Source organism: Callithrix jacchus, chromosome 6 (genome assembly GCF_049354715.1).
Source record: "Callithrix jacchus isolate 240 chromosome 6, calJac240_pri, whole genome shotgun sequence".
NCBI classification, from domain to species: Eukaryota; Metazoa; Chordata; class Mammalia; order Primates; family Cebidae; genus Callithrix; species Callithrix jacchus.
In genome coordinates, this window is record NC_133507.1 from 150,978,807 (window position 1) to 151,006,029 (window position 27,223).

Here is a 27,223-nt window from a genome sequence, read left to right on the forward strand (position 1 = left end):
TCTATATATGCAAAAAGAAAAATAAAAGAAATAAAAAACAAAAAGTGTGGAAAGGAAAATACAACTTCTTATTCACCAACCTACGATTTTATCCAAAGAAATCTAAAATAAAAATTTGGGAAACTAATAGGTAAATTTAGCAAACCAGCAGCATACGAAGTCAATACATAAAAATCAATAGTATTTCTATACACTAGTAATAAGCAACTGGAAATTAAAAACTGTTTCCTGGCATTTACAGTATTATTTAAAAAAGTATAAAATAGGATTAAATTTAACAAAAGACATGCAAGATGTCTACATTGAAAACTATAAAACATTGTCTAGAGAAATTAAAAATACCCAAATAAATGAAGACATATACCACATTCATGGATTGGAAGTCTCACTATTGTTAATATTTAAGTTCTATTCAAACTGGTTTACTGCAGTACTAATTATTTGGGATGTCAATTATTTGTAACTAAATCAAATTCTAATTGATAAATTATGTCAGCACAATCAAGTAAGTACCTCTTACATGTCTTATACATCTCTTATATGTCTGTTATCTCACTTGTTAAAAATGGAAATAATTGGATAACTGTATCCAGCAAGTAGTTATAGTTGTACTAGTAGAAATAGAAGGAGAAAGAAGAGAAAGTGTTGTGTTAAAAGTAATAGCAAATCTTTGTGTGTGTGTGTGTATACATATATTTATACACACTATATGTATATATGTTGCAGTTTAGGTTCTGGGGTACATGTGCAGAACATGCAGGATTTTTGCATAGGTACATACGTGGCAATGTGGTCTGCTGCCTCCATCCCCCAGTCACCTATATCTGGCATTTCTTCCCATGTTATGCCTCCCCAACCTCCCTACCTGCCACTGTCCCTCCCCTAGTCCCCCAGTGTGTGATGCTCCCCTTCCTGTGTCCATGTGTTCTTATTTTTCGACACCCACCTATGAATGAGAACATGTGGTATTTGATTTTATGTTCTTGTGTCAGTTTGCTGAGAATGATGGTTTCCAGATTCATCCATGATCCTACAAAGGACACAAACTCATCATTTTTTATGGCTGCATAGTATTCCATGGTGTATATGTGTCACATTTTCCTTGTCCAGTCTATCATTGATGGGCATTTGGGTTGGTTCCAGGTCTTTGCTACTGTAAAAAGTGCTGCGATGAACATATGTGTGCATGTCTTTATGGAATAATTTGTAATCCTTTGGGTATATACACAGTAATGGGATGCTGGATCAAATGGAATTTCTATTTCTAGGTCCTTGAGGAATTGCCACACTGTCTTCCACAATGGTTGAACTAATTTACACTCCCACCAACAGTGTAAAAATGTTCCTATTTCTCCACATCCTCTCCAGCATCTGTTGTCTCCAGATTTTTTAATGATCGCCATTCTAACTGGTGTGAGATGGTATCTCAATGTGGTTTTGACTTGCATTTCTCTAATGACCAGTGATGATGAGCATTTTTTTCATGTTTGTTAAGCTCATATATGTCTTCTTTTGAAAAGTGCCTGTTCATATCCTTTGCCCACTTTTGAATGGGTTTTGTTTGTTTTCTTCTTGTAAATTTGTTTTAGTTCTGTGTAGATTCTGGATATTAGTCCTTTGTCAGATGGGTAGATTGCGAGACTGCTTGTTATAATTGGTATTGCTATTGTCTCTTACTTATCACAACCACTGTCTCAAGTAGGGTCTAACACCATTTACTTTTTACAGAAGGTTTAGTGACTTAACTTTAGGGAAAAATCATAGGAACACTCATCTAGTAACTGGGAAAAATAAAGATTCACTCAGATTTGCCTGACTCCGAATCTGTGCTCTTAAGCCCCAGCCTATTTGCTGCTTCTCACAAGAGAGTTGGTGTAAAAGCATTTGACAAGTTGAAGATACCATGGTGGCAAATGAAATTATGGTCAGATCAGCTGGGCACAGGAGTGTATGCCTATAATCCCAGCTACTCAGGAGGCTGAGGCAGCAGTTCAAGACCAGCCTGGGCAACAGAGTAAAACTCCAAGTGCCATCTCAAAAAAAAGAAGAAAAAAAGAAGTTAGGTAAGGTTAAACCCATAACTATTATAAATTCTGTAATTTGACAGCTTTGGAAACCAGAAATTACTTAGCAATAACCAGTTTTAAACTATGCGCATTTACATAAATGTCTTAAGTCTGATTTGTCTATTGGCTCTCTCTATTTCCAATATCACATGGAGGATATTTTTTAAAAATAATTATGAAATTTGAGTCCTAAGGAATACACATGTGCTACCAACTCCTTAAAAATCAGAATTCTTAACATAATTCAGATAACAAATTAAGAGCCAAGATGCCATTAGATGCAGGCATAGCCTACTAATCTGTCGATCACAACCAAATGTTGGTTGATTGGTGACTGTTTGCTACAATGCATGTTACAGGTGTGTTGATGTATACTTTTCAAAATTTTGAGTCAACACTAACTTGTAAACATAATAGTGATCACAGAAAGGTCAAATGTTACAAACATAATTTCAAAAATTGAACGAAGACCACATATGAAACTACCTATATTCAGAATAAGCACTTGTGGAAGTGATCCCAAACTCAGATATAGTGCTTGTGAGTCTGATTTTCCCTTGTGAAAATAGAGAAGTCTATGAGTCAAAGCTAAAGCAAAGATGGGTAAACACATCCCTGTGTTGGATTTACAGAGTGTAGGGCAGTATGATGAGCGCTAGTAAAGAGGTATTTTACAACACAAGGTGGAAAAGGTCCTGGGTCATCTGTAACTGAGATATTCAGAAAAGATTTCATCTTCCCAATAAACATTCTAAAAATAAACCAAGATTCTCACTCACTCTATTTTCTCCTCTTCCTCCTCTCTCTCAATATAAATATACAGACATACATTATATATAAAGAGGTTTAAATTCAATCTCCAGACCTAGGAACCACTCTACTTTGTCCTGTTCGTACATAATGTTATAACTCTAAATTATTTGAGGTAGCCTTTGGTAGAGTTTCTCTTTTTATTAGCATGGCTCTTTAAGAGCTTTGACTGGTCTAATAATAATGATCTCTCTAGGTTAAGTGTTTTTAAAAACTCCCCTAATGGAATATACAAACTAAACTAGTCATGGCACTAAAGGATAGAGAATTGGAAAAGAAAATTCAACACTCCTGGGTTCAAGCCCATTCATGGACACATTTAAATTCCAAATATGAAAACCTATAGAGAACAGAACAAATGCAATACTGCTATGTGGAATAATGTAACATAGGTAATAAAAATAATAGTAGTATTTATGAAATGACTAAAGGATTACTAAGCTATAAGAGGGGAATAATATACAGTCCTAACTGGAAGCTAATAAGCAAATATATTTGGATTTACAATCTTCCTTGAAGAATAAAAATGAAAAACTATTTGGTGATGTTAGCCAAAAAATGCAGGGAGAAAGATGAACATAGTGATATCTCTGGTGTGCAATAGCGTGATTCAAAGGATACAGGACCTAAGATAAGGGACATAAAGAAATCTTGGAAAGAAAACACAAGAGCACCAGAGAAGAGCTCAATTTCAAACACATGGAAACAATGGCAGCATCCAAGAGATTTAAAACAACCGATTTTAAAACAAGGGGAAAGTTTAGAAAAGCATGAAAGATGAAAGAATTAGAATGGAAAATAAACAAAATAGAAATACAAAAGAAACCCACTAAGGAATGAGGGGTAATGCAAAAAAAGTAATTTAGCTAGCCAACTTTCCTTCAAATTTTGTATTTGAACCAATATTAATGTGATTATTGCTGCTGAATTATTTATTATGTAAGTAGAAAAAATCAATGCCCTTGAGATGATACACCTATTATGGAATCAGACATTTAAGAACAAAAGAAAAGATTCCTGGAAGATTTTACATTGCAAGACAATATACTGTTAGAAAGAAATAGAGGTATCAGAAATTTTTGCAATTCTAAAGGAAAATACAGAACAAAGTGACACTGGCTTTTTTTTTTTCTGACAGTGTAAAAACAATTCACATCAAATAAATGATACGTATAGGCATTTAGAACTTAACTCATCATTCCACTGCCTTGGCAAATGGTTCCAGTCCGAAACCTAGGAGTCATACCTGATTGTTTTTCTTCTCTTAATCCCCATATCCACCCAATTAGTGTCTAATCCATCTTGTAGACACTATCTGAAAAATACATAGTGAACCCAAACAATTTCTTACAACTTGGCTGCTACCATCCTAGCCAAAGACAATTAAGATTTCTCTCCTATTATAATAGTTTTCTCTTATGAGATTCCCCATCTGTCTTACCCCTACAACCAATTCTCCAAACAGCAATAAGAATAATTTTCTTAAAATGTTAATATTATCATGACTTCCAATAATTCCTAAAATAAAATGACCCCCTTTCCATGGGCTACAAGTCCTGGTGCTCTAAGTCCAGCTCACCAGTCTTACTCCACATGTTTCAGAAGCTGGCCCCCCTGGCATCCATTCAGTTCCCAGAAATAACAAGGCATTCCTCACCTTGATCCTTGCCACATGCCATTTCCACTGCCTGGAAGCTCCTGCTCCTACCTGCCTACAGAGCTGACTCCTCCTTATGTCTTAATTTTTGGCGTAAATGTTAGACAGGCAGGCCTCTCCTGATCACTTCATCCTAGGTACATATCCCTTTCTTCTTTGGTATCACCGTACCCTGCTCACTCCCTTCATAGCACTTTTTATTTTCAGTGAAATAGCTGCGTATTGGTTTCCCTGTTTATCACCTGTCTCCCACCCAGAACAAGACCATAGGCTTCTTGGAGGAGGAGCCATGTTGCTTCTTCTCACCACTGAGCCTTGGCATCCAGCACAGTGTCTGAGCTGTGGGAAGCATGCAGTAAATGTTTGTGGAATAAATGAATGGATGAATAAATGGTATAAAGGAGAACATATTCCTACAGGTTTGTGACACAATAGAGTCATTAGGGAAAGCAAATTGACAAACATGGATGAGGTCTTGGAAATTACAATGAGGGAATATGAAAGGATGTCATTAGATGTTTTGATTACAGATATATAAGTGAATAATCACTAGATCGAAATGAAAGTAGAAAGTGTATTTATTTATTTTGCGATGGGGTCTTGCTTTGTCTCCCAGGCTGTAGTATAGTGGCCTAATCATGGCTCTCAGCGGCTTGAACTCCTGGGCTCAAGTGATCTTACTTCCTCAGCCTCCTGAAGCTGAGAGTACAAGCACATGCATCACATCCAATTAATTTTTAAAGTTTTTCATGGAGATGTGACCTCCCGATGTTGCCCAGGCTGGTCTTGAACTCCTGCTCTCAAGAGATATTCCTGCTTTAGCCCCCAAAGTGCTGAGTATATAGGCATTGAGCCACTGTGCCCAGCTGAAGGTAAAATAGTTTCTGAAGTATTCTGCTGAGTAGCACAGGAAAGCAAGGAGAAAGCAGAATTCTGACTCTCAAAAAGTTTATTCTTTTATGAAGCAGACCAGAAGGACACATTTGAGATAATGAGAGAACAAGTCGAGGCCATTTTTCCTTCCTGCAAATGCTAATGGGCTGATTCTAGCCTGGCAGGAAGGATTGAAGGACCAGCCCAGGCTGTCAAAATGTAATCACTGACTCTGTGGCCGAAATTCAGAAGAAGGAAGAACCCCTATGGGGTGGGCAGGTCAGAAAAACCTCATGGGAGAGTTGGCTTTTCCAACTGGGCCTGAAAGAAAGCACAAGAGTTGACTTGGCAGAAGACAACAAGGAAAGATGTTCGAATCAGAGAAGGGATTTTGGCCAGTGTTTGTGGAAAACTTAATTGGGACCACATTTGTTCTGGTTCTAAGAAAGCAGACAGTTATGCAAGATAAAGAGAAAGCGGAATATCTAGGAAAATCAATTACAAAATCATCAGCTTTAAAAGACCCAGTAGGATTGCATTGTAAATTGGACTTTGAATTTTAAAGAAAATCCATTTGAGAGAGTAAAAAATACCTTAAGGACGTTTTCTTGAGCAGAACAGAAAGATAAAGTTAGACTTAAGACAGGAAAATGAAAAACAACTAGGAAATCATCAGAAGAATGTTAAATCAACTCTCCTTTAATTTGGAATAAATAGATAGAAGGGCAGGAGACATAAAACTTATTTAAGGCCAGGCGCGGTGGCTCATGCCTGTAATCCCAGCACTTTGGGAAGCTGTGGCTGGTGGATTCCGAGGTCAGGAGTTGAAATCAGCCTGACCAACATGGTGAAACCCCATCTGTACTAAAAATACAAAAACCTAGCCGGGCATGGTGGTGCGCACCTGTAGTCCCAGCTACTCAGGGAGGCTGAGGCAGAAGAATCACTTGAACCCAGGAGGCAGAGGTTTGTAGTGAACTGAGATCATGCCACTGTACTCCAGCCTGGGTGACAGAGTGAGATTCCATATATATATATATGGATATAGTTATATGAACAAAAATAATTGGCTACTGACAATGGAAATTTAGAGGTTTGGGTCTGCATTTCCCTCTGGGTCTTCATTTATCTAACCTAGACTAATTGAAAGCAGCCATGCCTCAGGCACTACTTCAAGAATTCCCATTCTAGGGAGGAAAACATACAATAAAAAAAACAAGTAAATAGGTATCCTCAGCCAGGGCTACAGGTTCTTGAAGTAGGAGAGGGATAGAGAATGATGGGGACTGTGTTAGATATTGGAGTCAGGGAGACCTAAGTGACACAAGGGGGAGAGAGGGCAATGTGAGGGTCCCTGTGAAGAAGGAAACCGTCAGGTGCACATGCTCCCAGTAGCATTGGCTGTAAGATGAATGGTCTCCCTCTGGAGGATAATTTCTAAACCTTGTGTGTCTGAACAACAGCAAGAAGCCAGAAGCTGGAGAAAAGAAAAAGAAGAGAGGAATAAGAAGTGAGGTTGGAGGTTGAGGAAGACAGTGGAAATTCCTCAAAGACCTAGAACTGGAAATACCATTTGACCCAGCAACCCTATTACTAGGTATTTACCCAGAGGAATATAAATCATTCTATTATATTAAAGATACATGCATGTGCATGTTTACTGCAGCACTGTTCACAATAGCAAAGACGTAGAATCCACTCAAACGCCCATCAATGATAGACTGGATAAAGAGAATGTGGTACCTACACACCATGGAATACTATGCAGCCATAAAAAGGAACGAGATCATGTCTTCTGCAGGGATATGAATAGAGCTTGAGCCCATTATCCTCAGCAAACTAATGCAGGGACAGAAAACCAAACACTGCATATTCTCACTTGTAAGTGGGAACTGAACAATGAGAACACGTGGACACAGGGAGGGGAACAACACACAGTGGGACCTGTCAGGGCCAGAGGGCTGAGGGAGGGAGAGCGTCAGGAGAAATAGCGAATGCATACAGGGCTTAATACCTAGGTGACGGGTTGATAGACGCAGAAAACTGTCATGGCACACGTTTACCTATGTAACAAACCTGCATATCCTACACATATATCCCAGAACTTAAAATTAAATTAATTAAAAATAAATAAACAGAATCTCAGCCCCTACCCCATACCTACTGAATTAGAATATGCATTTAAACAAGATCACTTACTGATTTGTATGTACATTAATATTCAAAAAGCAAAAAATTAAAGAAGAAGTTAGGTTGGAGAGGTAGCCAGGGACATCTTGGCCCAAGACAACACCTTGGATGAGAAATCAGCGGAGATTTGAAAGGCAGGGGATGAAAACATGCCATCCGCATTTTAGAGGAATCACTTTTCTCAACCTCTCCCTCAAAAACACTCAGCTCCCAATAACGCCCCCGTACATCAAGTTGTGTAAAACTTGTCAAAAGCTAGTGTGCCTTCTCCCTGGTCTTGTGGCCTTCTCCTTGTCCTCTTATAGTCAAATCTGCCCACTGCTATTTCCACTGCCACACCGTAATGCATTCACCATGAAAGCTCACGTAAGGTGCTGCAACAGGCTCCCAACAGGTTTAATTCTTGTCGCCCCTGGATTTATCCTTTCCCCTCAGACACAGTAATTTCTTCCAAGTGTTAAAAAAATTATTCTCTTCTGCTAAACCCATTCACAGTGTCCTTCCTCATACTCTTGGGTCATGTGCAATCCACTGAGCCCGCTGCTTGAAGGCCTACCTGAGCCGACTCCTTCTCTCTATGGCCTTGTCTTCCCTCCATCACATTCTGCATTAAGGCTCTGCTGAACTGTATTCTGTCACTCAAATTTCTCTGTCTCTCTCTCTCTCTCTCCCTCCCTAACCTTCCCCTGCTATTCTCTCTTCCTGGAAGGCTCTTTCCTCGGCCTGCAGTCCTACTCATTCTTTAGGTTATTACTTAGCCTTCAATTCTGTTTAAACATCCTTTCCCTTGGAACACTTCCTGACTCTCCCTGCAGCCCTCAGTCTAGGTGACTGGTCCCTCTTAAAACTCTACCACCTTATTACCCCAGAGGAGCCCTGTTCACAGCCCTGATCAAACTGCCCACACTGTCTCCTGGGGAATAACTTATTATTCCATAAGACCCATGAGGCCGAAGCCACATATGTCTCATTCACTACTGAATCCCTTGTGATGAACACAATAACTGCTACAAGGCAGGTAATCAATAAATAGCATGTGAATTAAGTGTTTTATTAAATAATGCCATATTTATATAATAAAAGCAACCATGGATAACAATTTTTAGATTAACTACATAGAATATTGAAAGCATGTTGTTCAGTTAAAGAAGCTCATTACAAAAGCAAATTACACAGTGAAATCCAATTTTAGTTTTCTAAAAATGGCGTTAATACAATGACCTCAAAGATGTTCACCTAAAATTTTAAGTGTTTTTCTCTTGGGGTTGGAATTTGAGGCATTGTTTTTCCGTTGAGCACATTTGAGCATACATTTCCTTGGCCATCAAAGTAAAAAATGACAAAAGTGATTTAAAGTGCTGTATCAAGTCGTGGACTGTCATGGAAAAGAGGACCCTGGTCAAATGCAGTGACAGTGGCCAGTGGCGAACAGAAAGTCCCATGTGAACCCTGGGTCACAGTGGCCAAGAGCATGGCGAAGGGTAGACTATTTGGGAGCAGAAAGTGACTCTAAACATGACAACTTCTTCATAGAAATTATAATCAAGTGTAATTAGGGTAATTTTAAAGAAGAGTAGTGGGAAAATGTCTTAAAATGGGCTAACTGAGGAGAAGTGTCCGTGTCTATCCTCAGCTGCCTTTTATCATTATGATATCAGGTCCCAGGAGATGAAATTAGGTTGGAAAAACATAGTCAAAGAAGGGTTTATTTAACCAAAAAATAATATATGACAAGGCAATTAACAAAACATGCTTCTACTTTCCCAGCCTTCTGTCTGTCAAATGTCGTCTTGGGCCTGGGTCTCTCTGTATCTCCCTACCTTAAGATGCTCAGAGTCGGAGCCTCGACCTGAATAGTTCAAAAGAAGGCCCAGGACTGTATCATATGATATGTTGGTCCAAGTGAAGAACAAAAATATCACTTTAGCTTCCCCCATTATTGTGGTCTAAAGAAGGGTATGCATGAGGAGATAATTCTGCTGCAGGGAGAAATGAAAATTATATTTACTACTAGGGTGTTTATATTTCTATTGTAAAGAATCTTTGTTGCATTTAAGAACTATGGTGTAATATGAATGTTCTGTGTTTAGCATGGAGAAGTAAGCTTTTAACAAACAGATCCTCCCACAAACAACTGTTAAATCTGAGAAAAAATAAAAAGCAAAAAACTATCTCTCCAGGCTCAGAAAAGTGAACCAAAGCGGGCAGGTTTTGGAAGGGAGTCAAAATACAGAGGCAGCAGCCAGCATGAGGTCAGTTTCACGTTTGGGGGGTTCACGCGGCCGGCCGGCTACCACAGCCGTGACAGTGGCACAGGGAGACAAGATGTCAGCACTGAACCTGCCATTTCAGTGCAAGGAGACCCAGGAAGGGAAGCCGGCTTTGCAAAATTATAACTGAGAAAATTATGACAGTGAAAGAAATCAGAACTAACTGATTTCATCTTGCTTCTGACCTTTAAGCTGTCCTTGTTCATTCCTGGGCATAGACCAAACTAACTTTGGGAAGGATTTCAGTACATGATTGACTCTGAAACAAAATTGAGAATAGCCCTTTCCCAAAAAAAGATCCCCTTCTTGCCTGGGAACCAGTCTGCCTTTGCAGAATTAACAAATTAGCTACAAGATTAGAAATTACAGTTTAGGGGGTCATGCAGCCTCTGGCTCCAAGAGTCTGAACCTCCCCAGATTGTTCTTGGGGATAACATCACTATTGTAAAGCCTAACATCCGTGCTTCAGATATTTTGCAGACCCTGTACTCAGTGGATTCAGCTGACACCACCCAGAGCAGTAATCTGGCTCAACCAGTTCTGCCATCCGACCCAGGAACAGAAAACAGCAAGAAAAACTCTCTTCAACCCCCTATGATTCCATCTCCAACCTGGCCAATCAGCACTCCCCACTTCCCAAGCCCCTACCCACCAAATTATCTTTAAAAACTCTGATCCCCAAATGCTCAGGGAGCCTGAGTTGCGTAATAGTAACATTCTGGTCTCCTGCACCACCAGCTCTGCGTGAATTACTCTTTCTCCACTGCAATTCCCCTGTGTTGATAATTCAGCTCTGTCTAGGCAGTGGGCAAGGTGAACCCACTAGGTAGTTACAGAAGGAGCCTGGAGAAGGCACACCCTGAGGAGTGAGGGAGGGTTCTGGGCAGGAAAAGAGCCAAAGAAGGGGCCCCAAATTCCAAATATGACTCTGCTAGAGTCTCTGGACGACCCCTATGCTGCCCCTAAACTGGTTACTGGAAGTCACCAAATGAGATAGAAGCTCCTGCACCCTGCGGACATTATGAGATGGCAATGAGTCCAGCCAGTGAGATTCACACATTTACTTTAGTGAACATTGGCTAATCCATCTTTGTGATATGGGGCGTTTCCTCCTATATAAAATGTAATTGTCAGAACAGTTTTGAGATATTTACTCATTCATTCATTCAACAAATGTCTTGTATGTTTCTACATGCCTGGTGCTCTAAGGGATACAGAAATGTTTAGCATCACTGTCCTCAACGAGGGGCCCCCTGAGGGACAGCAGGTGTCCATCCAAATAGCTACCATGTGAAGTAAAACCTGATCAGGGAAGAACTGGTGCAGCAGAAAAAACATGAACTTCAGCGTCAAAAAAACCTGTTTGTATCCTGGGCCCACCAGGACTTTAGAACCTCAGGAATTATCTGTAAAATGGCATAATACCTATCTTGCACAACTGTTGTTCAGATTAAACGGTGACATTTATTAATTACTTATTCTCTGTGAGGCACCGGTCTAAGCACTGCATATTCATGTTCACAGCTCCATTAATCCTTATAACAATCCCTTTAGGTAGGCACTAATACTACCCTCACTCCACAGATGGGGAAAATGAGGCATTGAGAATTTAAGTAAATTGTTCAAGGTCAGCAGGGAGTAAGTAACCAAACAGGTTGAAACTCAACAAGGTCTGCTTAAGCCTCAGCTGTTAACTGTTAAGTTATGCTGATAATAATGTCAAAGTGCTGGCCAGGCACGGTGGCTCACGCCCGTAATCCCAGCAGTTTGGGAGGCTGAGGCGGGCGGATCACTTGAGGTCAGGAGTTCGAGACCAGCCTGGCCAACGTGGCAAAACGCCGTCTCTACTAAAAATACAAAAAATTAGCTGGGCATGGTGGCACGTGCCTGTAATCCCAGCTACTCAGGAGGCTGAGGCAGGAGAATTGCTTGAACCCAGGAGGCGGAGGTTGCGGTGAGCCGAGATCGTGCCATTGCACTCCAGCCTGGGTAACAAGAGCAAAACTCCGTCTTAAAAAAAAAAAAAATTAGCCAGTAGTGGTGGCAGGTGCCTGTAATCCCAGCTACTCAGGAGGCTGAGGCAGGAGAATCGCTTGAACCCCAGAGGCAGAGGTTGCAGTGAGCCGAGATCATACCACTGAACTCCAGACTGGGTGACAGAGTGAGACTCCATCTCTAATAATAATAATAATAATGATAATAATGTCAAAGTGCCAAGCACAGTGCTTAACACATAGAAGGTACTCAACAAACCGCAGACGGCATCCATTCTGTTGAAGGTACCCCTGATGCTGTTGTTATTACTATGAGGCATAAAAAGCAAACTATCATTGAAGTTCAAGGCCTATGCCTAAAGTTTTAAAACTAAAACGTTATAAGAATCCTAAATAATTGTCACATGCAGATCTGAACACATGCCTTTGAAAATCAAAATTTATATTTATCTCTTAGATATCCTATCTCTTTTTTAGATGAAAAGCATCTAGGTATCATTTTTTAAGTATTCATTCATTCGTCATACTGTAACTTCTGACTGCCCTCTGCCAGCACAGAACCACATCCAAAGGGGAAACCAAGCTAATGTGGAAAGAGGGTCCTGTTCATTTGCTGAAAGCTATTTTAGCCCTTTTCCCCAGCGCTAATGGAAAAAAAGCAGGCAACTAAAATTCCTTGCTGCATTTTTATTTAAACAAACAATGTCAGAGAAACTGTGCTGTGCAGGGAAAAAAAAAAACAGAATAAAAAGAAAAATTGTTGTAAAGCAAAATGCAAAATTAGTGAGTGTATACCAAACACCAAACATAAAAATAAAATTTTGGACAGATGCAGTGACTCATATCTGTAATCCCAGCACTTTGGGAGGCCAAGGTAGGCAGATCACCTAAGGTCAGGAGTCCGAGACCAGACTAGCTAACATAGTGAAACCCCCATCCCAAAAATACAAAAATTATCCAGGCATGATGGTTGGCACCTGTAATACCAGCTACTCAGGAGGCTGAGGCAGGGGAATAGCTTGAACACAGGAGATGGAGGTTACAGTGAGCGGAGATCGTGCCATTGCACTCCAGCCTGAGCAACAAGAGTAAAATTCTGTCTCAAAAATAAAATAAAATTTTACTCACAATAAATCTCAATACACTGTTTCGTTTCCAAAGGTGAAAGTATATACTACTTGGAACTCCAAGGATCTCAGCTGCTATGATTCCTAAATAAAGTGGTGATTTGAGGATACTGCCAAATTTTAAAAGAACGAGAACAGCATTTTATTCAGGACTGTTAATTTCATGAGAATATGTTGCACATTTCTTATGTAAATACATGCAGTTTTATATGGTCCTAAGAGAGTACTTTCACCAAGATCATACATGTCAGGATGCTGGGGGAAAAAAACTAAATCCCAAAATTAAACCATATCACTCCTAAATCCTGATTGGGTACATGCCGGGATTTTTAACAATATACATTAGCTGAGCGATGTGATAACTTTTATCACATGTGTTGCTGTTGCCTGTAAATCCCTTTAAGATGAAAAGCATTACCCCTGAAATTTGAGTTCAACAAAAGGATTTATATGGCTAGGTTACTCAAGGCTATAAAATGAAAAAAAAAAAAGTTTGGTAAACACTTGGAGCTTGTTGCAATGGAATTTAACCTACAGGGCCTTTGGGCCAATATAAAGATTTAGACCCCAGGCATTCCCTAGAGTCACTTAGAGGTTATGAAGCTTTTCTCTATAAACATGACTCGAAACATGATGGATTGATTCACTGACTCAGCAAGTAGCTTTCAAACTGATATATTTAAATTGAAGACTTTTAAGAGCAGGGTCCCTTAAAGGTAGTAGTCAACCTACATCCTCTTTACCAATGAAACAAAAGGTGGAAGACACAAAATTATGTGACTTGCCCAAGGTTTGATGACAAATAATGATCATCAGAATAGCTGACATTTACTCAGCAACTACTGCACCTACACAATGTTAAGGGCTTTTGCCATCCTTCACACCAACTTAAAAGTGTAAACAAGTATTACTCCATTTTATAAAATAAAAAATGAGCCTCAGAGAAGCGAAGACTTTGTCAAAAGAGGTAGGTTCAGATTTCAAACCTAAGCAGTGTGACCCCAAAACCACATGCACAAACACTCCACTCTACTGCCTTGTCACGGGGCCTAGACTCAGATCTACCGAACTCCTCCAGGCCAGAGATAGACACCAACTCTCCATCCCTGTCTCTGAGTTTCCAGATTATAAGATCTCTGATGTCCGATAGCAAAATCCAACACTGCATTCTAAATGTCATAGGACTGGAAGATGTGAGTCCCCTACCTGGTTGTAACACTTGCATTCATAATTAGAGTGCAAGAGCAGTTTATACAAAATCTATGTACTCCATAATCCTATCCATAGGAACGGTGCTAGAAAATGTCTTTACTGTTTTTAAAATGCATTGGATAAAATGATACATTTTCAAAATAGTGCATAAAGCCCCGTATTCTCACTTTGGTCTCTGGTTGCCTATGCCTTTTGTAATAGGGAGATGCCAAGAAGGCGGTTCCATTTGCTCAGGTGTGCTCTGCAGGAGGGGAATGGTCACTGCTGCAGAAGCAATGGATGTTCTTTATTTCAGGAGGTTTTCGTCACTATTGAGTTCTTATTCTTTATTAATGTATGTGTTATTCTACTCCAAATTCCCAGTGGAACGGGGATGGAATTAAGATACTGAGGTAAAGATAATGGCTAGAGAATAGTATTCAGATTGTATTTATACATGTATCCAAATATATTCATATATTTAAATATGCATATTTAAATACCAATATGCCGAATTTCTAGGTATATATAATTAGATATCTTCAGAATTAAAATGCATTTAGTTTAAAACTTAAGGATTTCAAAGTTCTAAACCAAATATAAAGACAATAAATTCTTAAGCAATAATGCCAGATCCTAAGTGCTTATCTTAGTCATTGCTGTTATCATTCAATTAGGTGGATATAAAAAAACATTCACGATATTTCACTTTTGTTTCTTATCATCCCCACCGTAACCAGAATCTGAAGCTACATTTTCCCAATGTGAACCTAGTAAAAGCTAAGTAGAAATTCAAAAGAAATACAGAACCGGTTGATGAAGGATAAAAATCTCAATGTAGAAGGGCAGACGTGTCCCGAAGGAGTGCAGCTGTGAAGGCGACTGCCGCCGGCTCTCGGGCTGCCCGATTTGGAACTCTGGGAAGGAGCAGGAGTCACTGAGACAGTCCCCAGGAAGGATGTTCAACCTCTACGGGCCTGCCCAGGTCAGATGGAAAAAGGTCCTTGAAGGAAACCAGATGGAGATGAAATGGGAGAAAAAAGAGGAAGGACATGGATGTGTGCTGCTGAGAGCTCTATCCAGAGAGAAAACCCAGTTTTAACAGCTTTCGAGCCTGGCAGGAATTCTTATAACAGGATTTCACTTGCTTACCAAAAATAATGATTTCTCACTTTTTTCGATTTAAGAAAGTAAACAGCAGAGACATTGACAAGTTTGCTTTGCATGCATTTTGCTTATGATTATGGTTACAAAGATAATCTTTAAAAATCTAATGGAATTTCTTTTAAAGAATATATTCAGAGATGGTATAAGGCACTAGTTGGGAGCACTGGAGCCAATTTCTGGGCTGGGTTTCCATTTCTGGCTCTGCGACCTGAGGCAGGTTATTGATCCTCTTGTGTCTCAGTTTGCTAATCTGTTAAATGGAAACATTAACAGTGTCTGCTGCCCAGCACACAATTCTAAGTTGATTCTCATTGTTGTGAGTCAAAGTAGTTAGCAGACACAGTGAGGGGGCAGTGTTGACTTCTATCATTAAATTATGCATCAAATATTAATCCCTCCTGTTAACATAAAACACAACCCATAGGAAAGGTGTTGGAAGTTCGTGTGGGCAAGAAGATGAATCAAATACAATTCCTTTCCTCAAAGAATAACACAGGGAAGCGGGGCAGGCAGAATCAACAAAAACCTACAATGGAGAAACTGAAAAGGAGGCAGGCAAGGGTCAGGGCTGGCTCCAAACTCCAGGACATGTCTGATGTGAGAAACATCTGGAGACCCAGGCTCTTTTTATTTTTTATTTTCTTTTTGAGACAGGATCCTGCTCTGTTGCCCAGGCTGGAGTACAGTTTTTGGCTCACTGCAACTTCTACCTCTCGTGTTGAAGCAATTATCATGCCTCAGCCTCCCAACTAGCTGGGATTACAGGTGTGCGCCACCACACCCAGCTAAATTTTATATTTTTAGTAGAGATGGGGTTTCACCATGTTGGCCAGGCTGGTCTCGATCTCCTGACCTCAAGTGATCCACCCCCCTCGGCCTCCCAAATTGCTGGGATTACAGGCATGAGCCACCATGCCTAGTGACACAAGCTCTTTTTAAAGTGCAAAGTATTCTATAAATATGAGTTACTGCCAATACACAAAAGCAAGCACTCTAAGGATAGGCCAGTGGGAGAGGCTGCTTAAAAAAATGCCAGTCACCAGGTATGAGCTCCTGCTAAGAGGCTGCTACACACTCCAGCAAATTCTTCTAAACTCTAATGAAAGCCTGCTTGTCCCTGCTCAGTCTTCAATGAAGATAAATCTCTGAATGAAAGTCTTCATAATAAAAAATTCATCTTCATCTTCTCAATTCTAGAGCCTCACATTTTCTCTAGGCTTTATCTTGGCAGTCCGGAGGGGTAGCATGCCACTGGATAAAGGAGAAGGGTTCCTAGATCAACATCCAGAATTTTAATTGCTATCTAAAGGCCAGTGTCTCTGTGTTTAGATGAGTCCAGGCTTCTTCCAGATTCATAGAGCCATAGCCCAGCTGACATCTCCACTTCAGTATCACAAGGGTCTCTCACAACGGTTCTAACATAGAACACTTCTCCTCCATTTATCTGTTTCTCCATGAATGGCACAACCCACTGCAAAGCCCCATTCTCTCTGCCTCACCCTCCCTCACCTTCCACCTTGCTCCTTCTCAGGCCTCCTCTGTTTTCCCTCCAAAGTTCTTCCAAATCCATCCGCTTCTCTCTTTTTCAAATTCCACCTTTCTATTCCTAGCAGCCAACATCTATCTACTTCTTGGACTTCCACAACAGTCTCCAAACTTTTCTCCTTATTCCCACTCTTGTCTCTCTCTAATTTATGTTCCAGAACGAAGTTTGAATTCCCCTGCTTATCCATGGTTTGACAGTAACCATTACTATGAAAACAATCGTGATAAAATAGCTAATACGTATTCAGCACTTAGCCAGGTACTGTGCTAGGCACTTTATCTGTCTCACCTCATCTAATCCTTACACTGATCCTATGACATAGGCACAATCCTCACCACATTTTACAGATTAAAAACACCCAAATGTAGGGAGGCATAAAATCACATGCCCATGGGACAAAGCTAGTAAGTAAAGAGTGGAACTGGCCTTCGAGCCTCACTCCCCAACTCCCTCCCCTCTAGGATGAAGATGAAAGGCCTTGAGGGGCCCACCCAGCCCTGCATGCTTCCACCTGCTATCACCACTACTCTTCTCATCCTTTTAGCTCAATCATGCCCTCAACTGCACCATCTGCTCCTCTCCTCTCTTCGGGTCTTTGCACATGGGTCTCTCCCAGCTCTCCAAGCCCAGGCAGATCCCTTCTGTGCCTCTTCAAGGCAACTATTCCAGCATGTAATTACATACTTATCTGTGTATGCACCATTGGAGGGGCCATCTCCACCTTCCTTAGCATTATATCCTAGCACCTAGCACAGTGCTTGGTATACATAAAGTGCTCAGCAAATCATGAACAACGAGGAAATTGTAGTATGCGTGCAAGCAAAATTCCCAGTTTCTAGTTCACAGGCCATTGTTTATTGCCAGTGTGATTTTGTGCAAATTACCCCCATATGAACCTCCAGGGGCCTGACTGTAACTCTCTGGTATCAACCCCAGCAATAAGAAATCATGCTGGAGTTCTTAAAGCACTTTCACAAAAATTCCATTTGGTCCCAGAATGACCAGGAAGGCTGCCCTTGACTAAACACTAAATGGCAAGGCTTTCAATCAGAGTTAGGTGGCAACTGACTAATAGAAGGTGTGACAGAGCTTTAAGAACTGCAAAGTGCTCTGTGTGAGTGAAGACTAGTGCTGCTTCCTCAGTCATCAGCCCTCCGTAACATTTATAAAGTTTCACGTTTGTTGAGGGAGCTGAGCCTGCATTGCAAAAGGAGAGGGTGCAGAACAGGGCTCAGCAAACACATTTAACTCATCACCAGCACAGAGTGGGATAGCTGGGTCGGCCATAGCCATTTCACCCCAGCCACCACCCTGGCCCCTGCTCTGCCCAAGTGAGCAGGAAGACAAGAACCTGTCCTTCTTAACATTCGTTTCTCCAAAATATTTGGGTATGAGGTACTGCCGATCACAGGGGCAGCTCCTTGAGAGCCCAAGCACTTAGGTTATCTGGGAGGCCAACGGCCTCTCATCAACATCCATCCTGTACCACCGCCCTCTCCCTGTCTCTCAGATATAGATAATCTACGGTAATTGTGAACACAGAGATGTTTCCTTAGGCACTCCAGCTCTACATCTAATATCTGCAAAGGATATCACTCTATGTAGTTATCAATGTAACTTCTGTGGATCAGAAGCTTAAATACTGGTTCTAAAAAACAATCTAATGTCATGTTATGTTACGACATTAACGATTTAAAGTAATCCCTTCCATGACATCCCTGCAAGCAGAAATGAGAACAAAACTTCCTCAGATTACAATTTCATGAACACCAGCTGGATAGCTGTGGTTATCTGCCTGCTTCTTCAGGTAAAACTATGCCAGCTGTAAAACTGCTTTTGAAAATAAAAGCAGCCCTAAAGATGTGGCTTTCCAGGTGACTTGAATTTTCTAAGACATTATAAAGTTGATTTAAAAACAGAAGGAAACTTTATGTTGAATTTTTAAATGTAAACTCATATCAAAAACCAAACAAAATACAAATACAATCTTATTATAGCTATTCATTTTAATGTATAAATAAAATCACAGAAAGTCCTAGATTATGTCTAATATTCAAATAATTTTCAAGCTATGCCAGCATAGAGCTGAAAAGGAGACTATCATCTATGTTTTATAAATCAAACAAAAAAGGAAGTTCTCGTGTAGTTTTGCAGAAACAAAGTATAAAACTGATCAAATCAGCTTATGATTTAAAATGGAAAACTTTCTGGAGTGATAAATATAGTTACCTTCGGGACACTGGCATGTGAATCCACTGAGACCAGACATGCATGTTGCTCCATTTCTGCACGGGTCTAGGATGCAGTAATCGACCTTGGACTGGCAAAGCTCTCCAGTGTAACCTGAATAAAACAAAGTGTACATTTTATAAAATAAGCTATTCCAAACCCACCCTGAGCTACTCTAGGAACTGAGGGACTCAACTGGTACCTGCCCAGTGAAGGCAGTGGCAGCTTTCAGCTAAGCTGCTGCTGGATCTCATTTATTTTTACAAACTATGGTAGTTTAGAAATAATCATAGCAGTTTAGAATCGTTGTTCAAAAATCATTTACTCTGCACAAATCTTTATTGCAACAAGACTACATTTCTTCAGCGTTAGTTCTGTGTTTCATCTTGAAATACGAGTCAGAACCTTCAGAAGCTGAGACTGAATATCACTGTCCCTGTTGATAGCTTCCTTCTGACACAGGAATTTACAGTGTTCAGCTTGATCTAATTGAGATAATGACCACATTCCCTAGACCATCACAATACTTACATAAAAACCATTAGGAAAATATCTAGGTATTAACAATTTTAATACATAATATCTTAGAACTAGGATAACCCACCTGTGTTAATTCTGTGCCCTCTCCCCCCACTTTAAAGATAAAGATATTGAGGCACACAGAATGCTAAGCACATTAATATATTTCTATTAAACTTCTTTAATTCACAAATCCAACTAAATTATCTGTGAAGCAAGGCTCTCATGGTGATTTTGCTGGATTTTAATGAAACTACACATATGTGGTGAGGAAATGAGGCTGTAAATCATTGGAACACCTGTGCAGTCAAAAAGCTTTAAATAAATTCTAGAATTTTGTTTATTAATTTTGAAAACAAAGCCCCTGGAGAGAAAAGTTTAAAAACTAAAATGCTAATATATTTATCATTTTAAACTGGAAAATTGTATAGAAAGTTTGGAAATTTTAAGACATTAAATAGAGAAAAAAATGTACCCTTGGTTATGTTATTTGAGTGACAGGACAATCAACACTGTAGAGATAGTTCCTATCAAAAATTTTTAGTCATAGATATTTCCCACACAATTATGATCATACTGTAACACTTTGTTTATTTCTAGGATAGTTTTGACTACATAAAAACTTGTATTTCTGAATTACCAGTTTTGAAAGACTGCCATTAGCGCCTGAATCTGAGATTTACAAAAAAAAAATTCAGTGATATTAGAAAAGAGATGATTCACCTGAGCTTCAATTGCCTGCGAAGCAGATTGTAAATTACTCATTGGAAATGTTTGTAAATTACTCATTGGGAATGTGGAGGCATTCGTTTGCAATCATACTCACAGGCATTCAAGCAGCTTAGGAGATTCTAGCTAATTCAGGGTATGAGAAAAAGAGTAAGACAAGAGCGTGAACTAAAAATCCAAACACTAGGACAAAAGGCTATTTCAATATTCCAGGACAAGTTAAAAAAAAGCTGTAAATTCAAAATAAGGGAGAGTGGATTGTTTTTAAGAGAAATGCTGCAAATAATGGTTAGGCTAAAAATAATAACCAAAACATACAAAAGATCACTTATTTTTATTCATACATTAACATTAATAATTTATCCATACCTTAATACAAAATTGAACCATACTCATGTAACCTTATGAGATTAGTGTTATTAGAATCACCCTCTTTTTACATATTTTTTTATTACACTTTAGGTGCAGGGGTACATGTGCAGAACATGCAGGATTGTTGTGTAAATACATACACGGCAATGTGGTTTGCTGCCTCCATCCCCATTACCTGTATCTGGCATTTTTCCCAATGTTATGCCTCCCCAACATCCCTACCCCCTGCTGTCCCTTCCCTAGTCTCCCCCAACAGACCCAAGAATGTGATGTTCCACTCCCTGTGTCCATGTGTTCTCATTGTTCAACACCCACCTATGAGTGAGAACATGTGGTGTTTGATTTTCTGTTCTTGTGTCAGTTTGCTGAGAATGATGCTTTCCAGGTTCATCCATGTCCCTACAAAGGACACAAACTCATCATTTTTTAAGGCTGCATAGTATTCCATAGTGTATATGTTCCACATTTTCCTTGTCCAGTCTATCACTGATGGACATTTAGGTTGGTTCCAGGTCTTTGTTATTGTAAACAGTGCCACAATGAACATACATGTACATGTGTCTTTATAAAAGAATGATTTATAATCCTTTGGGTATATACCCAGTAATGGGATGCTGCATCAAATGGAATTTCTATTTCTAGGTCCTTGAGGAATCGCCACACTGTCTTCCAAATGGTTGAACTAATTTACACTCCCACCAACAGTGTAAAAGTGTTCCTATTTCTCCACATCCTCTCCTGTTGTCTCCATATTTTTTAATGATCACCATTCTAACTGGTGTGAGATGGTATCTCTTTTTTTTTTGACCCTGTCTAATAGTTGGTGGGGGTGGGGGTGGGGGTGGTTTGAGATGGTATCTCAATGTGGTTTTGATTTGCATTTCACTTATGGCCAGTGATAATGACCATTTTTTCATGTTTGTTGGCCTCATGCAAGTCCTCTCTTGAAAAGTGTCTGTTCATATCCTTTGCCCACTTTTGAATGGGTTCGATTTTTCTTCTTGTAAATCTGCTTTAGTTATTTGTAGATTCTGGATATTAGCCCTTTGTCAGATGGGTAGATTGCAAAAATTTTTCCCCTTCTGTTGGTTGCCTGTTACCTCTAACGATTGTTTCTTTTGCTGTGAAGAAGCTCTGGAGTTTAATTTGATACTATTTGTCTATTTTTTTGGTGTTTTAGTCATGAAGTCCTTGCCTATGCCTATGTCCTGAATGGTTTTACCTAGGTTTTCTTCTAGGGTTTCTATGGTGTTAGCTCTTATATTTAAGTCTTTAATCTGTCTGCAGTTAATTTTACTATAAGGTGTCAGGAAAGGGTCCAGTTTCTGCTCTCTGTACATGGCTAGCCAGTTTTTCCAACACCATTTATTAAACAGGGAATCCTTTCCCCATTGCTTGTTTTTGTCAGGTCTGTCAAAGATCAGGTGGTTCCAGATGTGTGGCACTGCCTCCAAGGCCTCTGTTCTGTTCCATTGGTTTATATCTCTGTTTTGGTTCCAGTACATGCTGTTTTGATTACTGTAGCCTTGTAGTATAGTTTGAAGTCAGGTAGCATGATGCCTCCAGCTTTGTTCTTTTTGCTTAGAATTTACTTGGCTATGTAGGCTCTCTTTTAGTTCCATATGAAGTTTGAAGTGGTTTTTTCCAATTCTGTGAAGAAGGGCATTGGTAGCTTGATGGGTATAGTGTTGAATCTATAAATTACTTTGGGGGGTATGACCATTTTCACGATGTTGATTCTTCCCAACCGTGAGCATGGAATGCTTTTCCATCTGTTTGTGTCCTCTCTTATTGAGCAGTGGTTTGTAGTTCTCGTTGAAGAGGTCCATTACATCTTTTGTTAGTTGTATTCCTAGGTATTTTATTCTCATTGTAGCAATTGTGAATGGCAGTTGGTTCTTGATGTGGCTCTCTTAAAGTCTATTATTGGTGTATAGGAACACTTGTGATTTTTGCACCTTGATTTTGTATCCTAAGACTTTGCTGAAGTTGCTTATCAGTTTCAAGAGATTTTGGACTGAGATGATGGGGTCTTCTAAATATACAATCATGTCATCTGCAAATAGAGACAATCTGACTTCCTCTTTTCCTATTTGAATATCCTTTATTTCTTTTTCTTACCTAATTGCTCTGGCTTGAACTTCCAATCCTATATTGAAGAGGAGTGGTGAGAGAGGGCATCCTCATCAAGTGCCAGATTTCAAAGGGAATGCTTCTAGTTTTTGCCCATTCAGTATGATACTGGCTGTGATTTTGTCCTAAATAGCTTTTATCATTTTGAGATACGTTCCATCAATACCTAGTTCACTGAGAGTTTTTAGCATAAAGCACTGTTGAATTTTGTCAGAGGCCTTCTCTGCATCTATTGAGATAATCATGTGGTTTGTCTCTTTGGCTCTGTTTATGTGGTGAATTACGTTTATAGGTTTGCATATGTTGAACCAGCCTTGCCTCCACAGTATGAAGCCTACTTGATCATGGTGGATAAGCTTTTCGATGTGCTGTTGCAATTGGTTTGTCAGTACTTTATTGAATATTTTTGCATCTATGTTCATCACGGATATTGGCCTAAAGTTTCCTTTTCTTGTTGAGTCTCTGCCAGGTTTTGGTATCAGGATGATGTTGGTCTCATAAAATGATTTGGGAAGGATTCCCATTTTTTTTTTGTATTGTTTGGAATAGTTTCAGAAGGAGTGGTACCAGCTCCTCTTTGTATGTCTGGTAGAATTCAGCTGTGAACCCATCTGGACCTGGGTTTTTTGGTTTTTTTTTTTTTTTTTGGTTGGTAGGCTACTAATTGCTGCCTCAACTTCAGCCCTTGTTATTGGTCTATTCAGGGTTTTGATTTCTTCCTGGTTTAGGCTTGGGAGGGTGCAAGTGTCCAGGAATTTATCCCTTTCTTCCAGATTTACTGGTTTATATACATAGAGTTGTTTGTAATAATCTCTGAGGGTAGTTTTTATTTCTGTGGAACCTGCGGTGATATCCCCTTTATCATTTTTTATTGCATCTGTTTGATTCTTCTCTCTTTTCTTTTTTATTAATCTGGCTAGTGGTCTATTTTGTTGATCTTTCCAAAAAGCCAGCTCTTGGATCTATTAATTTTTTGAAGGGTTTTTTGTGTCTGTATCTCCTTTAGTTCTGCTCTGATCTCAGTTATTTCTTGTATTCTGCTAGCTTTTGAGTTTTTTTTTTTAATCTTGCTCATCTAGTTTTTCAATTTTGATGATAGGGTGCCAATTTTAGATCTTTCCTTGCTTCTCATGTGGGCAATTAGTGCTACAAATTTTCCTCTAGACACTGCTTTAAATGTGTCCCCAAGATTCTGGTACATCATGTCTTCATTCTCATTGGTTTCAAAGAACATCTTTATTTCTGCCTTCATTTCATTGTTTATCCAGTCAACATTCAAGAGACAGTTGTTCAGTTTCCATGAAGTTGTGCGGTTCTGAGTTAGTTTCTTAATCCTGAGTTTTAATTTGATTGCACTGTGGTCTGAGAGACTGTTTGTTATTATTTCCGTTCTTTTTCATTTGCTGAGGAGTGAATTACTTCCATTTATGTGGTCAAATTTAAAGTAGGTATGATGTGGTACTGAGAAGAATGTATATTCTGTGGATTTGGGGTGGAGAGTTCTGTAAATGTCTATTAGGTTTGCTTGGTCAAGATCTGAGTTCAAGTCCGGGATATCCTTGTTCATTTTCTGTCTCATTGATCTGTCTAATATTGACAGTGGAGTGTCTAAGTCTCTTTGTAGGTCGTTAAGAACTTGCTTTATGTATCTGGGTGAACCTGTGTTGGGTGCATATATACTTGGGATCATTAGCTCTTCTTGTTGCATTGATCCTTTTACCATTATGTAATGGCCTTCTTTGTCTCTTTTGATCTTTTTTGATTTAAAGTCTATTTTATCAGAGACTAGGATTGCTACTCCTGCTTTTTTTTCTCTCTCTCCATTTGCTTGGTAAATCTTCCTCAATCCCTTTATTTTGAGCCCTTGTGTATCCTTGCATGTGAGATGGATTTCCTGGATACAGCACACCAGTGAGTTTTGACTTTTTATCCAATTTGCCAGTCTGTGTCTTTTGATTGGGGCAGTTATCCCATTTACATTTAAGGTTAATATTGTTATGTGTGAATTTGCTGCCATTTTGATGCTAGCCAGTTGTTTTGCCCATTAGTTGATGCAGTTTCTTCATTGTATCAATGCTCTTTACCATTTGGTATGTTTTGGAGTGGCTGGTACTGGTTGTTCCTTCATACGTTTAGTGCTTCTTTCAGAAGCTCTTCTAAGGCAGGCCTGGTGGTGATGAAGTCTCTGAGCAATTGCTTGTTTGTAAAGGTTTGTATTTCTTCTTTGCTTATGAAGCTTAGTTTGGCTAGATATTAAATTCTAGGTTGAAAGTTCTTTGCTTTAAGGATGTTGAATAATGACCACCACTTTTTTCTGGCTTATAGGGTTTCTGCTGAGAGATCTGCTGTGAGTCTTATGGGCTTCCCTTTGTGGGTAACCCAACCTTTATCTCTGGCTGCCCTTAGCATTTTCTCCTTCATTTCAACCCTGGTGAATCTGATGATTATGTGCCTTGGGGTTGCTCTTCTTGAGGAATATCCTTGTGGTGTCCTCTGTATTTCCTGTATTTGAATGTTGGCCTGCCTTGCTAGGTTGGGGAAGTTCTCCTGGATAATATCCTTAAGAGTCTTTTCTAGCTTGGATTCATTCCTCCATCACATTCAGGTACACCCATCAAACACAGATTAGGTCTTTTCACATAATCCCATATTTCTTGGAGGCTTTGTTCATTTCTTTTTACTCTTTTTTCTCTAATCTTGCCTTTTCATTTTATTTCATTGAGTTGATCTTCAGTCTCTGATAACGTTTCTTCTGCTTGGTCAATTCAGCTATTGAAACTTGTGTATGCTTTGCAAAGTTCTCATGTTGTGTTTTTCAGCTCCATCAATTCATTTATATTCTTCTCTAAGCTGTTTATTCTAGGTAGCATTTCATCAAACATTTTTTCAAGGTTCTTAGTTTCTTTGCATTGGGTTAGAACATGTTCTTTCGCTCAGAGAAATTTGTTATTACCCACTTTCTGAAGCCACTTTCTGTCAATTCATCAGACTCATTCTCCATCCAGCCTTGTTTCCTTGCTGGTGAGGAGTTGTAATCCCTTGGAGAAGGAGAGGCATTCTGGTTTTGGGTGTTTTCATTCTTTTTGCATTGGTTTCTTCCCATCTTTGTGGATTTATCTACCTGTGGTCTTTGTAGTTGGTGACTTTTGGATGGGGTCTCTGAGTGGACATACTTTTTGTTGATGATGAAGTTATTACTTACTGTTTTTCAGTTTTCCTTCTAACAGGCCCCTCTGCTGTAGGACTGCTACTCCAGGCCCTGCTTGTCTGAGGATCACCTGCACCAGCTGCAGAACAGTAAGGGTTGCTGCCACTTTTTCTGTTATCTTTGTCCCAGAAGGATACCCACCAGATGTCAGCCTGAGCTCTCCTTTATGAGGTGTCTCTTTGGATATACCAGCATCAGGGAGCTGCTTGAGGAGACAGCCTGTCCTTTGTAGGAGCTCAATCACTGAGCTGTGAGCTCCATTGTTCCATTCAGAGCTACTGGGCAGGTATGTTTAAGTCTGCTGCAGTGGAACTCATAACCACCTTTTTTTTCCCGAGTGCTCTGTCCTGGGAAGGTGTGGCTTTATTTGTAAGTTCCTGACATGCTGCTGCCTTTTTTCAGAGATGCCCTGCCCAGCAAGGAGACAGTCTAGTCACAGTCTGGCAGCAGAGGTGTTGCTGAGCTGCTGTGGGCTCTGCCCAGCTGCTGTGTGCACTTCCTTGCAGTTTTGTTTATAGAGATATAGTTAGAACTGCCTAGGTAATGGCAGTTTGCCTCAGTAATGGTGGACTGTCTCTGTAATGGCAGACTGCCTTCATAGTGGCAGATTGCCTGAGTAATGGTGGATTGCCTCTGTAATGGTGAACTGCCTCAGTAATGGCAGACACCCTTCACCCCATAGAGCTGGACCTTCCTGGGTCTAGCTACACTTGCTGTGAAACTCTCAATCCAGAGCATTTCAGATTGCTGGTCTTTGTGAGGTTGGAACCTGCCAAGCCAGATCACCTGGCTCCCTGTTTCAGCCCCATTTTTTTTTCAACTCTATCTCTCAGGCATTCTGGGCACCAGTTGAAATGGCCACCCAGATTTGTGTGAGTTTTTGTGCAGAGACCCGCTGTGCCAGCTGAAACAGCTGTGCTGGAGATTTGTGGTGCTTTTCTGCCCAGGAATCTCCTGGTGTGTGGGCAATAAAATGTCATTTGGAAATGCGGTGATCACTCACCCTCTGCGTTCTCACTGGGAACTGCACTCCAGAACTGTTCCTATTCAGCCATCTTGGATTGTCCCCCCACCCTATTTTTTTACTGCAACTTTTAAGTTCCAGGATACACGTGCAGGATACGCAGGTTTGTTAAATAGGT

General features: G+C 39.9%; 1 protein-coding gene across 2 annotated transcripts in view; it reads right to left on the reverse strand.

The window, feature by feature from the left end:
* DNER (delta/notch like EGF repeat containing) overlaps positions 1-27,223 on the reverse strand; it is a 379,011-nt gene that overhangs the window by 108,352 nt on the left and 243,436 nt on the right. For both annotated transcript variants that reach the window (XM_002749868.6, XM_054258006.2), the window contains exon 7: positions 19,121-19,234. In XM_002749868.6, coding sequence (XP_002749914.3) covers positions 19,121-19,234 — 114 coding nt within the window. The remainder of the gene's footprint in view (positions 1-19,120; positions 19,235-27,223) is intronic.